Source organism: Letharia columbiana (assembly GCF_014066305.1).
Source record: "Letharia columbiana isolate WasteWater2 chromosome Unknown Sc0000006_s0, whole genome shotgun sequence".
In the NCBI taxonomy this organism is placed as follows: domain Eukaryota; kingdom Fungi; phylum Ascomycota; class Lecanoromycetes; order Lecanorales; family Parmeliaceae; genus Letharia; species Letharia columbiana.
Window position 1 is genome coordinate 1,007,515 of NW_023501042.1, and position 14,525 is coordinate 1,022,039.

At 42.4% G+C, this 14,525-nt stretch overlaps 3 protein-coding genes across 3 annotated transcripts; all 3 read left to right on the forward strand.

Moving 5' to 3' along the window:
* Nucleotides 1-5,966: 5,966 nt before the first annotated feature.
* On the forward strand, nt 5,967-7,785 carry HO173_003002 (uncharacterized protein; the record flags this gene model as incomplete). The annotated part of the gene is made up of 4 exons (XM_037304932.1): nt 5,967-6,033; nt 6,231-6,446; nt 6,744-7,043; nt 7,667-7,785. The coding sequence occupies 4 exons, from the start codon at nt 5,967-5,969 to the stop codon at nt 7,783-7,785; spliced, it is 702 nt and encodes a 233-aa protein (XP_037168425.1).
* Nucleotides 7,786-9,009: 1,224 nt separating this feature from the next.
* HO173_003003 (uncharacterized protein) lies at nt 9,010-9,456 on the forward strand (the record flags this gene model as incomplete). Its single annotated transcript, XM_037304933.1, has 2 exons — nt 9,010-9,144; nt 9,343-9,456. 2 exons carry the CDS (start codon nt 9,010-9,012, stop codon nt 9,454-9,456), a joined length of 249 nt encoding a protein of 82 aa, XP_037168426.1.
* Nucleotides 9,457-10,774: 1,318 nt separating this feature from the next.
* Nucleotides 10,775-11,576, forward strand: HO173_003004 (uncharacterized protein; the record flags this gene model as incomplete). Its single annotated transcript, XM_037304934.1, has 3 exons — nt 10,775-11,357; nt 11,423-11,447; nt 11,501-11,576. The coding sequence occupies 3 exons, from the start codon at nt 10,775-10,777 to the stop codon at nt 11,574-11,576; spliced, it is 684 nt and encodes a 227-aa protein (XP_037168427.1).
* Between the last annotated feature and the right edge of the window lie 2,949 nt (nt 11,577-14,525).

Here is a 14,525-nt window from a genome sequence, read left to right on the forward strand (position 1 = left end):
GATATATTAAAGATATATAAGTATTTCTAGAATTTACTAATTTCTATCGAAAGTTTATTACGAAGTACTCTAAAATCGCTATATTTTTAACGAATCTTATTTATATTTAATAGAAGAAAGACTTTATCTATCTATATAAACTTAAGAGTACTCTAAATAACTTACTTTCGAAATATTTAAGAAAGCTTTTACTACTACCTCTATATTTACTTATTTTAACTTAAATAAAAAAACTTAGCTAGAAATAAACGCGTCTAATTTTATAATTACTATTATTTTATTATAAGAAGATAAAGATAAAGTACTTAGATCTATAATATTTCTCTTTAAGAAGATATCTTCTATAGAGTATAACTATAATATCTATAATAAGAAACTTATAGCTATAATATAGATTTTTAAAGAATAATATCTTAAACTAACTAGTATCTCTATCGAGGAATCTATTAAAGTTATTTTAGATTATAAGAACTTATAATACTTTATATTCTTTAAATAACTTAACTTTTATTAAGTAAGATAGACAAAGTTTCTCTTCGAATTTAACTTTTATATTATTTATCGTTTAGGGAAATAAAGTATTAAATCTAATAGCCTTACTCGATAAGTAAAAGATCTATCTAAAAACAAGAATAATAATTATATCCTGTTATTAATATTATATAATTCTTAAAGATAATAATCTTAACAAAGGTATTAAGAATATTATATACCTTACTATTATACTATTAGACGATATAAGAGAAAGTATTATCTCTTTAGCTATAATATTATATAAATTTAGTAAACAAGATAATATTAATAGTAAGGAGTCTAATAAAGAATTATTATTAAGGGCCTCGATAGAGACTTCTTAAGAGAAGTTCTTAGAAGAATCGAGAGAAGTCTCTACTATTAATACTTCTAAGTTATTATATTAGATAAAAAATGTTTATAATTATAATAATATCGCTTAGAGAAATTATTTAGTTAAAGGTATCTAGATAGAGAAAGCTATTACTTAAAATAATTAAGAATAATTTTAAGTTAAGAACTAGAGTAATTATTATCTTTATAATACGAGTTATTATATATTAATAATAGATTATATATATTAAACGTTTCTAAATTATAAACTAAAATTATTAGAGATATTTATAACTCTCTACTCGAAGATTACACTAATAAATTATTAATATATAATAGAGTCGAGTAGACTTTACTATTAGCTAAGAATAACGAATTTTATTACCCGCTATATTAAGAGTTATTATATCTATAAAAAATCTAAAACTTATAAGAAAGAGTAAGTAAGATCTACTTAAACTTCTTTTTATTCTCGAATAATACTAATAAGATATTTTCATTAACTTCATTATATTACTATCTATTTATCTTAAATATAAATCGATTCTTATTAATATATTATAGTAGTTATAGATAGACTTAGTAAGAAGAAGAAATTTGTTTTTTTAAACTCTCTGAAAATGAAGGTAGTAGTTTAGGTCTTTATCGAATTCATATAGCGAGAGAAAGAATATCTATTTATTATTATCTTCTGATCGAGGTATCTAGTTTATAGTATATTTCTAAAGAAGACTATACGAAAGAATTAAGACTAAATCTAAACTCTTTACTACGTTTTATCTCGAAAATTAATAAATAGATAGAGAACGCTAACGCTATTTTGAAATAATATCTTGAGCTTATATTAATTATAATTAAGATAATTAGATAAATCTATTATTAATAGTAGAGTTCGAAATTAACTTCAATAAGAACGCCTTATTCGATAGTATTATTATTCCTTCTTATTAAAGAATATATTCTCTCACTTAGAGATAGAATTCTCTAACCTCTTAAGATTAATTCGCTAGTTAAAGAGTGAAGAGAGATATTAAGTTAGCTAATAGATTTATCGAGAAAATAAATATTATAAGAAATTATCTAAGAAGTTAGTTTAAATAATTACGAGCTTTATAGAAGAAGTAAGCTAATCGTTATCGACTTTTAATACTAGAATTTAAAGTCGAAGATATAATTATACTTAATAAAAGAAATATTAAAACTATACGCTTTAGCAAATTACTAGACTATAAGAATTTCGAATTATTTAAAATTACTAAAGTTTTAAATAATTTCGCTTACAAGTTAGAACTCCCGACTTTCATAAATAATATTTACTCTATCTTTTATTTATAGCTATTATATCTTAATAATAGTAACCTATTATTAAGATAGATCGAGTTCTTCGCCGCCGCCTATCGATATTAATAAAGAAGAAGAAATCTACGATATTAAAGAAATAGTTTAATTTAAGCTAGATAAATAAAAGAATAATTCCTTAACTAGTAAGAGGGAATATCTTATATATAAAATTAGATATAAAGACTTCGAGACTAAGGAAAATTTATTCTAGCAACTATTTACGAATATAATAGAATATCCGAATCTAATAGTAGACTTCTATTATTATTACCTCGAGGGTTATTAGCTCTTATTTATTATTTAAAAGATCTTTAGAATAGTCTTCTCTATTAGCGCTACTAATTTATAATAGCTATATCGATTTATAAAAAGACTCTTAATATCGTAATAGAATACTAAGTTAATGTATCTAAGAATATTACTTCGTATATATCTAAATATACTTTTTATAAGATCGGCGTCTACTATATAGTAGTCGTCGTCGAAGCTTTAAATTAAAAGAAGAATAATGTTACGATTCTAATAATCTTATAATCTTACTTATTTATATTATAGCCTAATTAGACTTAGCGTATTAAGATCTTTTAATCTTTCTATCTTACTATAAAGTCTATACTTATAATAATTCTATATAGATAGTATTCTCTTTATACTATAATATAGAGTTATTATATATATTATTAAGTCTCTAATATTATAAGACTAAATTTAAAAATTCTCTTTTTATTTAAAAGCTTATATTTTATTCTATAATTTAAAAAAAAATCTTAAAAATTTAATAGAAATAGAAAAGTTATTCTATATATTAATAATATATATCTATTATTTTTTAATTAGAGCTATTTAGCTATCGAGCGAACTTTAATAAGCGTTATTTAAATTCTTTACGCTTTAATAATTATAAGACTAAATTTAGAAATTCTTTTTTTATTTAAAAATCTATATTTCGTTCTATAATTAAAAAAAAAATCTTTAAAATTTAATTAGTATATATAAAAGAATAAGATAGAGCTAAGCTTAAAAATCTTAAATTTATATATATAGTTAATTATAAATTTAGAATTACTACGCTCTTTAGTTAAATTAACTAAGTTATCGCGAATAAATAAAATAGCGTTCGTAACTATTAAAAAGATATCGCTTATTAAAGTAGTCTAATAGCCCTAATTAAAAAATAGATATATATTATTTAATTTTAGAATAACTTTTTTGTTTTCTATTAAAATTCTAAGATTTTTTTTTAAATTATAGAACGAAATATAACCTTTTAGAGAATTTTTTTTTCTAAATTTAGTCTTATAATTATTAAAGCGCAAGAAACTCAAATATCGCTTATTAAAGTTCGCTTATTAAAGATCGCTTATCTATTTACTCGATAGCCCTAATTAAAAAAATAATTATAAATTTAATTTATAGACCTTTACTCGTAGAAAATAAAAAAGTTATTTTATATATTAATAACGTATATCTATTTTTTTAATAAGAGAGATATAAGAGAGAGAGATTTTAATAATTACGAATGTTAATTTATTTATTCGCGATAATTTAGTCGATTTAATTAAAGAGCGTAGCGAACTTAAATTTATAATTAACTATATATAGAAGATTAATATTTATTATTATTATTATATCGAATTCTTATAGAGTTTTAGTAAAAAATAGGCATTTTAGTGTTACGTCGGATTTATCGGATTTTAAGAACTGCATTTCCTAGCAGGTAATTGCTAACCTAAAAAATTCCGCCAAGGGGGTGGCACGAAGCCCGCCGGACGACCATTGAGGCAAGATACTCGTGAATCGAGTGGGAACTTGGAAGGGTTCTGTCGCCCTGTTGTTACGTTTTGTTCTTGGTATGTTTTTGACTGCGAGCCTCTTGAGAGCAGGGGGAGGGGCCAAAAGTTGATTCAGATTCACCACGAATTGGACAATCGATCGGTTGCGCCCCATGGTGACATACACGAGCTCCATGAAAGTCATGGGCTCTTCAATATTGCGGCATTGCAGCTTTTATTTTGGCCTTCACAGTGTCTGGGATTATAACCCTCAAAGTTGTCGAAACGCCCCTACGACGCAACGGCCCGACTTTATGTAGCAGGTGTGGCTACCCATTTTGCGTCACTGTTGCACGCTATCTTCAGAGTATGCTTCGAGTCAGGCACAGTCGTCGTTGAACTTTAAACCGCGGCATCTTGCACGACATATCTACGATGTTTCCATGGGCCAGCAACTCCATGGTCCTGGAGGGGTAAATCAAAAGACTGAGAATCTTTCCTTCATCGTACCTATCTTTCCCTGCTCTCTACCACCTTCAATGGTCATTCGCCGTGGATTTCCTGCTTGACATATGATGCCTGGTCTTTCTTGCGGCGTTTCTTCTTGCTCTGCCGACCACCTCGCCGTCCATCAGCCTCTCAACTAGCATTCCCTCTCTGAGTCCTACAGCAGTGACCTTTTTGACGACATCCAATGGGTCATCCTCAGCCAGCCATGCTCAAACAACGTATGGTGGGCCCCTTACATCTTCTCTACCTTGGATGAACTCTCCGTCTAAGGGCCCTCCGAGACCTCCATTCAAACACCATAGGCCGTACGTGCCCACTGCCCCATCTTCATCACCCGTTAGTACACAAGCATCGTCTCTCGCTGGCTTTGGCCCACGTACAACCTTCTCGTCCATAAGTGGACATTGCCTTTCTCCTCGCGTGCTGGAGCCACATCCGGATCTCATGGTAATAATGCGTCATCGATAATTGTCGGTGCTGGTGCAGGAACGCTATCCTCATCCGGCAATTACGAATCGCCGTTTCCCACAAGCACCGGTCTGCCTGCTACTTCTGCGCAACTTCTCGGATCTGGCAATGATCTTTCTGTTATGGCAGGCCAGACCATCGTCGTGATCACCCTGGCTCATGATAGGCATGGACCAGGATCGGGTTCGTTGCCCACGGGGACTGATACCATTACCATGTCGTCCCTGACTCTCTCAAGCGCCAACACCATGTCAGCATCGGCGGCTAGTAACACCGATGACTGCGGTGTTGTACAATCCTTCTTTGGCCAGATGGCGGCAAGTTGGGAGGCAATTGACATGGCTACATGGCTCAACGTGTGGTTTAGTACTTACTCTTCGGCAATTTCGGCCAACAGCTACGGTTTGGCAGGGTGGGTACGGTGCCGAGTAAGTCCCCTCGCATTTAGCACCGTTGACTCAGTGGCATGATATATTTGCGGAGCAACCTTTCATTTTGGCCTCTCTGTTATTGCCGTTCCATGTCTTGTGCCCGGAATTTGTCAAAGAGGGACTGCTGACTCTCAAAACGCCACTAGAGCATTTGGCAACTGGGCAGTGGGAGACCCAGACTTGAACTGTCAGGATGATAGGTCCAATTCCGATTGCGATTTTTACCCACGCAACGTAATTCCCCTTAATACCAATCCCGACGTGGCCAACGCCTACTATATAACGGAATCTCTTAACAGGTTTCACACGTATTTCACTGGTCTGAGTCAGTCAAGTTTTCGAGGTCAGCGCCATTGCTACCGCGTTGAGCAAGGATGATTGGGGGAAACGTTCTATGAAGACAAAGACGTTAAGAGCCTAACTGCACTCAGGTTGGTATTTGCCTTTCTCCAGATAATCATCGGGATCGGGGCTGCTTTGGCTGGCTTGGGACCGGCGGTCGAAGATGCTATAGCTAGTGGTGGGATCGCACTTTTTGGTGATGCGACCAATGCCGCTATTGCTGCAATACCTACACAGATCCTTAATCTACCCAGGAATGATTCACATAGGTCTCGAGGTCTTTCGGCTGCCTATGCCAACGTTTGCTAGCGAGGACGACACTTGTACGTGTATTTCTCGGAGTCCATGTTTCCTCTGCTTGACAAAATTTGAGCCTTGACACATGTCTCGGAAGTGCTCACTCTCGAAACATGTCCTGAGACTCAAATCACCCCTCAAATAGCCAATACTGACTCTGAAAATTGTCGTCCAATCCAAAAGTTGGCGGACCTTGGAGGAATTCTTGGTGAAATTGTTGTAGGCGCCATGGAGGGTTTTACCTTGGCCAACAACGAATTGATGGAGGGCAACAACTACGACGGCACCGGCGACATTCGATCATATTCTGCGGGTGGAGCGTTTGTCGACTTTGGTGGCGTGGACAAAGACAATGTGACAAATGCAATGAACTCTTTCCTGCTCGGACGATTCAATGAATCAGCTCTGGCGTACACAAATGATCTTCATCAGGGCGGTGGTGCGTGTCCAAGGCATCGGTTCAGGTCCAGCACCCTACAGTGTCTGTGTAAACAACGTTGCCTGATATCTATATTGATGGTCTGTAGCCCCTGCGCAGGCAGAACTCCCTTCTGCCTGTTAAGCCTCGCTGATACAGAAAAAAAATAAGGCAAGAAGACAACGTAATCTCCGTGACATCACATCAATGGGGGTTGGGTTGCCGCTCCACCAGGGGCTGCCAACCTTGGTACTGGAGAATGGGCTGGCGTTACCGTGCTGGATGTCATTCTGTCTTTCTGAAGTCCGTATGAAGTAGCTGGCTACGATTACGACAACAACACAGGGTGTAACAGGGTGAGACCTGCGCTCGAAAGCCAATGGGCGAATCCTGGCGCCCAAGGTGCAAGCTGGGAAGGTACTTTCACCATCCCAGTTTGCGATGTCAGCACGGCCATAGAGGCGGACTACCAGGATAAGCAGTACATTCTGCAGCCGTACATCGGGGACAACAGCCGGCCACTATGGTGTGGACCCGTTTGCGGTGGCAATTTGACGACTACACAGGCGTTCAATGCTGCAGCGCAGATGACGAAATTTGACAGTCCGAAACAGGCATGTAGTTGGAGTCCTGGCTATTGAGGGAAAATGGTTAAGGATTCATCTGCATGTACATTTGTCCCATCGAGTCGAGCCCCATGAGCTCCTTGGATGGGTCACCAGATGATTCTTTGCTTTTAGTCAGCACTGATACTGGTCAGGGCTGGGTATCCCAACTTCATGTACATGCTTTCCATCACTATGACCAAAAGCTATCCGACAGGGACACTTTACAGGCGAAGATTGCCGGTCTCTCAATTACTGGCAGTCACTCCACGCACAGAAGTTGTTTCTGCAAATGAAGCATTGGTAGAAAATAGACTTTACGACAGTGCATCTACAGCACCCCCTCTCCGAGAACACGTCGGAGCACCTCTCCTCCAAACTTAACAAGTATCGTCCCTAAACATGGTAAGAAGGACTGTCTTCTGGCAGTCGTCGTTCCAGAAACAGAAAGACGTTGTTTCCTGGCTCCACATCAGGATTGAAAAGGGCGGAAGCGGCAGCAACATCATGCACGTGTCCTTAAACAGCATGTCCATATACTCCCTGAGAGTTTCTGGGTTTGGCATCTGTCCCACTCTGTGGAGAAAATGCGCGAGACTCTGCAAAGGACGTCTTTTCACTGGAACCCATGGACAGTCCGTAAAGAGTCAGCGACAGCTGCAGGTTTGAGTTACACCGAGTTAGCACCTAATCATCTATTCGCGGCATCATTCGATGAAGATCTTGCTATAGGCGACGCATGGTCGGCAGAGTAGCTACCTCCGTAAAGCCAGGGTTCATTGAATGTGGTATCGTACGAGGAAAGTGGAGAGAGTGAGGGTTGATATTCTTTGTGCCTGCTGAATCAACAGACCCTACCTCGATGAGGCAATTATTTTGGAAGCGGCTGCCGGTTGCCGGAGTCCTTGTTTATTAACTGACCCGAATCAGCAAACCAGCAAATCAGCAAGTTTGGTAAGGTAAAAGTACTTTTAGACAACCAGAAAAGGCTTAGCTTAACGGGCGGTGCTGCCTGCTGCTTTGCGCACCAACCTCGGAAGCGGTGAGTTTTGACTTTTTGGAAGGTGGCAACTACTTGTACTCTAAGCGATCGCCATTGGTTAAAATGTTAACGGGGGGAACGATCAGATGAAAGCCCAGGCTGGTCCATGAATATTTCTCCACCAGATTTCCACTGAATTCTCCACTCAGTCGTGTGGCCTGTGCGGCAAAAAAAGGATATCGGTACATGCACGAGTAATTATGCGAAACGTTTGCTGATTCGTCGGTCAATGTTTAATTATTGTCCTTCGTGCATATGCATATTGTCGCATCACATCATCACATCATCACATCGTCACATGCGAATCTGCCAAAGGCTCATCTTTTCCATCTTTCCCTTCCATGTTGGCAACGGGTAGTCTAAAGGGGCAAATCTCCGGTCACTCTCTATTCACCAATTTCTACAGTGTAGGTAGGTACGTAATAATATCCGATACCTTCTATCTATCGAACAAGAAATCATGCCGCTTATTTTCCTTCTAGAATACACTAAAAGAATGAGGCTGCCCTAGGTAAGTTTATCACCGCCAAAACCCCTAAGGGACCCCGGGCTTTTATCGTCTTTGCAGCAAAAATCTCTTCCCAAAGCCTGGAGTTCTCTCTGGCACGCAGCGCAGGTAGCCAGTCTGGATGAGTGGAATGAATGCCTTCTCCATACGCCATAATGATGAAAACAAGCCCAATGGAAAGCTGTCGACGTGTTAGGCCTTCCTCAATCCTCTGTAACACACAAACCTACAAAGTCTTGCACCGCGCTTGTACGGAGTATCTCAACAAGAATTATATAACAACACCGTCCGGACTGGTCCTACGTGCAGCACTTGGCGCCGACATCATTACTCTCTTACTCTTGGATTTTCGTCTGAGCAAAGAGTGAAGAGTGATTGATGTGCACCAATCATATCACGGTTCGATATTAGAAAAGGGAAGCCGAGGCTATGTGCCGCAATCGTGCTTTTGCGGTCCTCCAGGGTTCATCGAAAGCCAGCCAGACCGATCGATCAAAACTTCAAAAAAAGGAACGAGGCTGCCAAGGGTCAACGGCTACGGCCAAACGTGGCAACGTGTTCTACGTACGTATTTTTTTTCCAGACGTCGGCCAATGACAATTGGACCAATGGGACCACCCCCTATCCCTCTGCTCCGCAAATCCCTCGTCCAAAGAAAGCAAGTCGCGATAGCAAACGCACGGCTACGCAAAGATGTTCATGTGATGGCCATCGTGCAGGTGTGACTGTGAGGCATTATTCCAAAATCTCCAACGTAAGCAGGATTCCTACGAATCAGGTCGTGCCACAAGGCGGGATGCAGCAAATCCTGCTGATCTTGAGACTTGTCCCATTGGTATGATTCGGATGGGGACGCCCTACGCGAAGGAATCATGAAGGATCTTTCCTCCGTACTCCGTGAGTCCGTGTGAGACTGTATGTCCACCAGCAAAAAGGGCCCCGCACCCGCCGTTGCTCACCAATGAAAGGCCCGAAAGGCCAAGTAATCCCTCTTCCAATCATCTCTTTGCCACCGCTCTGCCACTTGTTATTCGCCCACCAACCAATTTTCTTACCAACCCCCGCCCCTAGCTTCTCATTTTGCAGGCGGCAGGCTGCAGGCAAATTTGGGAATCGGGCCACCAACAAGCCAAGTCTCTCCAACTCTCCCTTAGTCTCAAGTGCCTAAGGTAGTCCCTAGTCCTTATGCTCCTACACTTAGTGCCTATGATTTATTTTAACAATCGGGCGGTATCTTACGAGGCTTTGGTAATTGGTTTTCCCTTGCCTTGGCCTTTGCCTTACCTCAAACTTCCAAAAAGTGGCTAGAGAAAGAGAGGGGGGGGGAAATGAGGCTTCAGACCAACGAAAGCACACCACTGTTACGCGTAAACGATCCCTGCCTCGCCCTCCCACGCCCCAGTTAGTAGTCAGTAGTTAGTACCCACAAATGCTCGTTTGCCGTCATGAAGCAACTTAGCCGCAAAGCCCCATGTATGATGTTTGTCATGCCACTCTTGCACATCTTCCTTCCTTTTCGTCTTAGTCGACAAGGATTTAGCCTCGCCCTGCCTTTTCGCTTGCACATGACACGCCCGTAGTTCGGAGTCTCTGCTAGCGTCAACGCCGGCTTCTCACCGTTCAAAGTCGAAATTGAACATTTAGCCAAGGATAGTCTAGCCAAGCATTAGCCTCCTGCTCGTTTCGCCTTGCAAAAAAACCGTGTGAGGGTGAATCATCCTCCACCTCCTCCTCCTATCCAGAGCGTTAACGGAGTACGAGGCGTGGGTCATGGCTATGCATAATAGTCAAAGGGGTGCACCATCATCTTCTCCCCAGCCTAGCCGCTACCAACCACTACGTGACTCCGACTTCACTTTCATCCATTCACTCCTTCCACCTCCTCTTAATACTGCGAGGCTCACGCCTTTACTTTCTTCCTCCTCCACCGCATCCCCAACCACTTTCCTCCTCGATCCCGTCTTGACTACGACCTTCCGCTTCTCATTCTCCTTCTCTCCTCACGCTCTCTCGACATTCTATTCCGCAGGGCAATCAACTGACCCACTTTGAACCATAATTGCTTCTGGAGCCTCACGTCCCATTGAGAGCCGTTCGGACCATTCGAAATAGACTTGGATATTCTTCTCCCCTTGCGGACTGCCCTAAGGAATTTTTTTCTTTGCTTCTGTGCCTGGACTGGATTCTGTCTGCCATGTTGCCTACACCTCCACCGTCTCCATTGTTATCAGGACTGTGCGCGCCAGAAGATCGACTTGGCCTTGTCTTAGCCGACTGGCTGGAGCTAACAGGTATTCTGGGAGTGGGAGCATATGGCGTCGTCTATACTGCCGTTGACGTTCACACGAATGTTCCTTATGCGGTCAAGGCCTTGAACAAGATTGGTCTGGATCCACGGCAGCGGAGTTTCCAGCAACGGGAGATCCAATTACATCATGCGGCCAGCCATCATCCAAATGTGGTCTCCCTCGTCAAGATAATGGATTCCTACGACTGCACCTTTGTAGTCCTTGAATTCTGCCCCGAAGGTGATCTGTTCTCCAGCATCACGGAAAAGGGCCATTACCTCGGCAATGATTTCATGGCCAAGAGTGCATTTCTCCAGATATTGAACGCTGTTGAGTTTTGTCATTCCATTGGCATCTATCACAGGGATCTCAAACCGGAGAACATCCTGGTCTCCAACGGTACTGTCAAACTTGCGGATTTTGGCCTTGCGACTCAGCAACCTTGCACGGACGACTTCGGTTGCGGTTCTACTTTCTACATGTCACCAGGTAGGCATTCTTTGTGGCTGGAGCTGACGTTCGATTCCATTCATCGACTGACCCTTGTATCCCAGAATGTCAAGCAACACCTGCAGGCCCGTCCTTTTATGCCTCTGGGCCCAATGACGTGTGGAGCCTGGGGATTATCCTAGTGAACCTTACCTGTGGCCGCAATCCGTGGAAACGGGCGGCCATGGACGATTCGACTTTCAGGGCTTACCGGAATAATCCGAGGTTCTTGAGCTCGATACTTCCTTTGTCACCGGAGCTTGACTTCATCTTAAGTCGCATTTTTGAGCATGACCCACGGAGAAGAATAAATGTTCCGGAGCTTAGGGATCTAATCCTCAGGTGTAACAATTTCACAACTCGCTCAACCGGTGCTCTCCCCCCAACACCTCCCAGCGAACCGCAGTATGCTCCTGGACCCGAGGCCCCCTGGCACACCTCTGCCCAACCTCTACAGGGTTTCGACCAATATCCCACATCCGGGAGGATAGCAGCTCCATCATTAGCCGCATATCCTGTCACGGCACAGTGCTCGACATCTTCTGGGGGTTCGGATCATGGATCCATCTTTTCGGCGGCTTCCTCATGTTCTTCAACTTCATCCTGCGATAGCTATGAAAGTGTGTCCAAAGCCCCACAACCTATCACATACGCGGCTCCACAACCAACGGGGCCCATTTACAGTTGCTCTTTTGCATTTTCTGGGTCTTTGATGATGCAGCAACCATGCATGCCATCGATCGCGGCCAATTAATAAGGAAGTCTTGACGGAACCCAGGATTTGTTTTCCACTGGACTGGCTGGCTTCCTGTCATGCCTTGGAGGAACGTTTTTACGTTTGCACGATGATGACAATGATGTATTCCATGTTTTCTTTTTGTGTACCTTACTCGAAGATGGCACCTTAGACCGGAGGAGTTTGTGATTTTGGGCGATATCCTGCGATTTACAAAACAAGCGATGGAGCAATCAGGAGTTTTCTGGATGCAGAGGATCTCCGAGTCTGGACTTTGGAGACCTCGATAGAGATTTACGGCCATTTTGGGGGACGGAATTCGTGGAAGATTACAGGCATCCGTCTGCAGAGAGCGGCTAGGGGAGAAGGGATTCGGAATGGATTTGGCCCACTGCGTGCTTTTCGGCTTCTAAATTTGATTTACTTTACAAGCATTCATGCGCGGCCACCGGACAGCTCCTGGGGTAAATTGCCATGCCAGAGGACATGAAACGGAGGCTTTACCCTGAATCAGGCCCGCTATAACCCTGAGTGGACCAGGACGACTATTCACCAATGGCGAACGAGTAATGCTTCGATTCATTTTTGTCTACGGACGTTTGTTACAGAACAAACTTAGTACATGCTATCGCTCGAGAATGTACATAGAGGGATCACACGGAGCACCGTCAAGGGTCTCTTGATTTAGAAGCAAGCAGCCTTGCAAATATATCCACACAAAGGATCTGCCAGTCCAGCGTCTCGCCGAATTGTAGAATGTGACCATTTTGTAGGAAGCCAGTACGCCGTGTTTCGTGTGTATCATGTTTGCACGAGTCGTTGACCGTACATAGCGTAGTGAGACGACTGCGTATGCAACGATTTTCTGCCCTAAAGTTAGCGCGGTGAAGGCTAAGGACTCGGTGTCAGCTGCGTTGGCTGGGTCGGGTGCTTTGGCTCCTTCGAAAAGCCTCGCTCGAGGTTTCTCCCCAATCGGACGCAGGATGCACACTGGTTGGCCGCCTCATTATCATCCGTCAAGCAGCGGATCTCGATCAGCCCTTCGGATGGCGATACGGCAGGTCTCTACGCGGATTCGAAAGGAAAGGAAAGGAAGGTTCTCCGGTCTCCGAATTAATTGCAAAAATAATCTCTCATCAGATCTCATATGCACCCACACAAAATTAGTACGTAATGGCCATGCAGGATCAATCAAGTGGCAACACGTCGACACATCAGCCTAGAATAAAGATGATGATGATGATGATCATCTTCTTCTTCTAAATCCGTGGGGTGCAGTCTTTCCCTTCACACCGCACCACACGGCTCATATCGTCTCAAGGCGACTGATTCGACGCAGTCCTTTTGAGACATTAATGAGAAATTAATTCCGCGCCTGGCCGTGGGGAATTACCTTTCTACTCGCGCGGCTTTCTGAAGCCATGAGCACGTTTCATAGTCATCCATCAATTCCATCCATCCATCCATCCATCAATCCATCAATCAGCAGAGCCACAATCAACCCATTAACCTCCAGCTTACGACGGGGTGAGCCCCAATCAAAGTCAAGCAATCGAGAATCAATCAATCAAAACCCATCGCACCAGCCCAAGCCCAACCTCGCTTCATGTAAGAGCACAATGTCAAACGTCCGAGATCTCCCCACCCACCCGTTCCACATTTGTATTCCCGACGGCGCCTACTCCATGGTGATGGGGCCGAAAGAAGGGGCGCGTGAAATGATGACCTCGAATCACCTCATCCCGATCGTCACCCCTCTCGCATGATTGCATCTCAGGGAGCCGCTAAATTCTCACCATATGGGAAAAGACGTACGAGGTCTGCGACGGGGTCGCAAAAAGGCTGCAGCGTGTGGGTGGGGGAAAGGGGGCCGGACCAATGAATTGCTCATGCTGCGCCCGGATCGACGTCGCATCATCGTGAAGAGGGAAAAAAAAGGAGGCTGCGGGTCTGAAGATCTGCAGCTGCCTGACATGGGAATGACTTGACCATTCACGAATCACGATCTAAAATTAATTGTTGAAAGATCCAAGAATGGCTTGTCGAGTGGGTAAGCAGTCAGCACGCTTGAAGATTCCTCATGTTAGATTGCGGACCCTGAGCAGATCCGATGTGAGCCTGGCCTTGATCGCCAGATTACTGGTCGCTGCCGACTCGAAAAACCAGTGCAATCATTGCGATGAAGGGATGGCCCTTGACGATGCACTCCCCTCCAACTTCCTCGTATGACACACGCTGCGTCTTTCTTCATTGCCCGTACCGAGAGCCGCGTCAGCTGCCTCTTCCCTCAAGTGGTCCGTCAAAGTACGCCAAGCCATCGTGTTGGAGCAGTATACTGATCATACTCTGTACGCTTCTAAGTTCGGAGTAATGGGAGGTCATAAGAGCAGCACATGATCCATATGCTTTTCCCACCCATTGGCGCCTTTTTG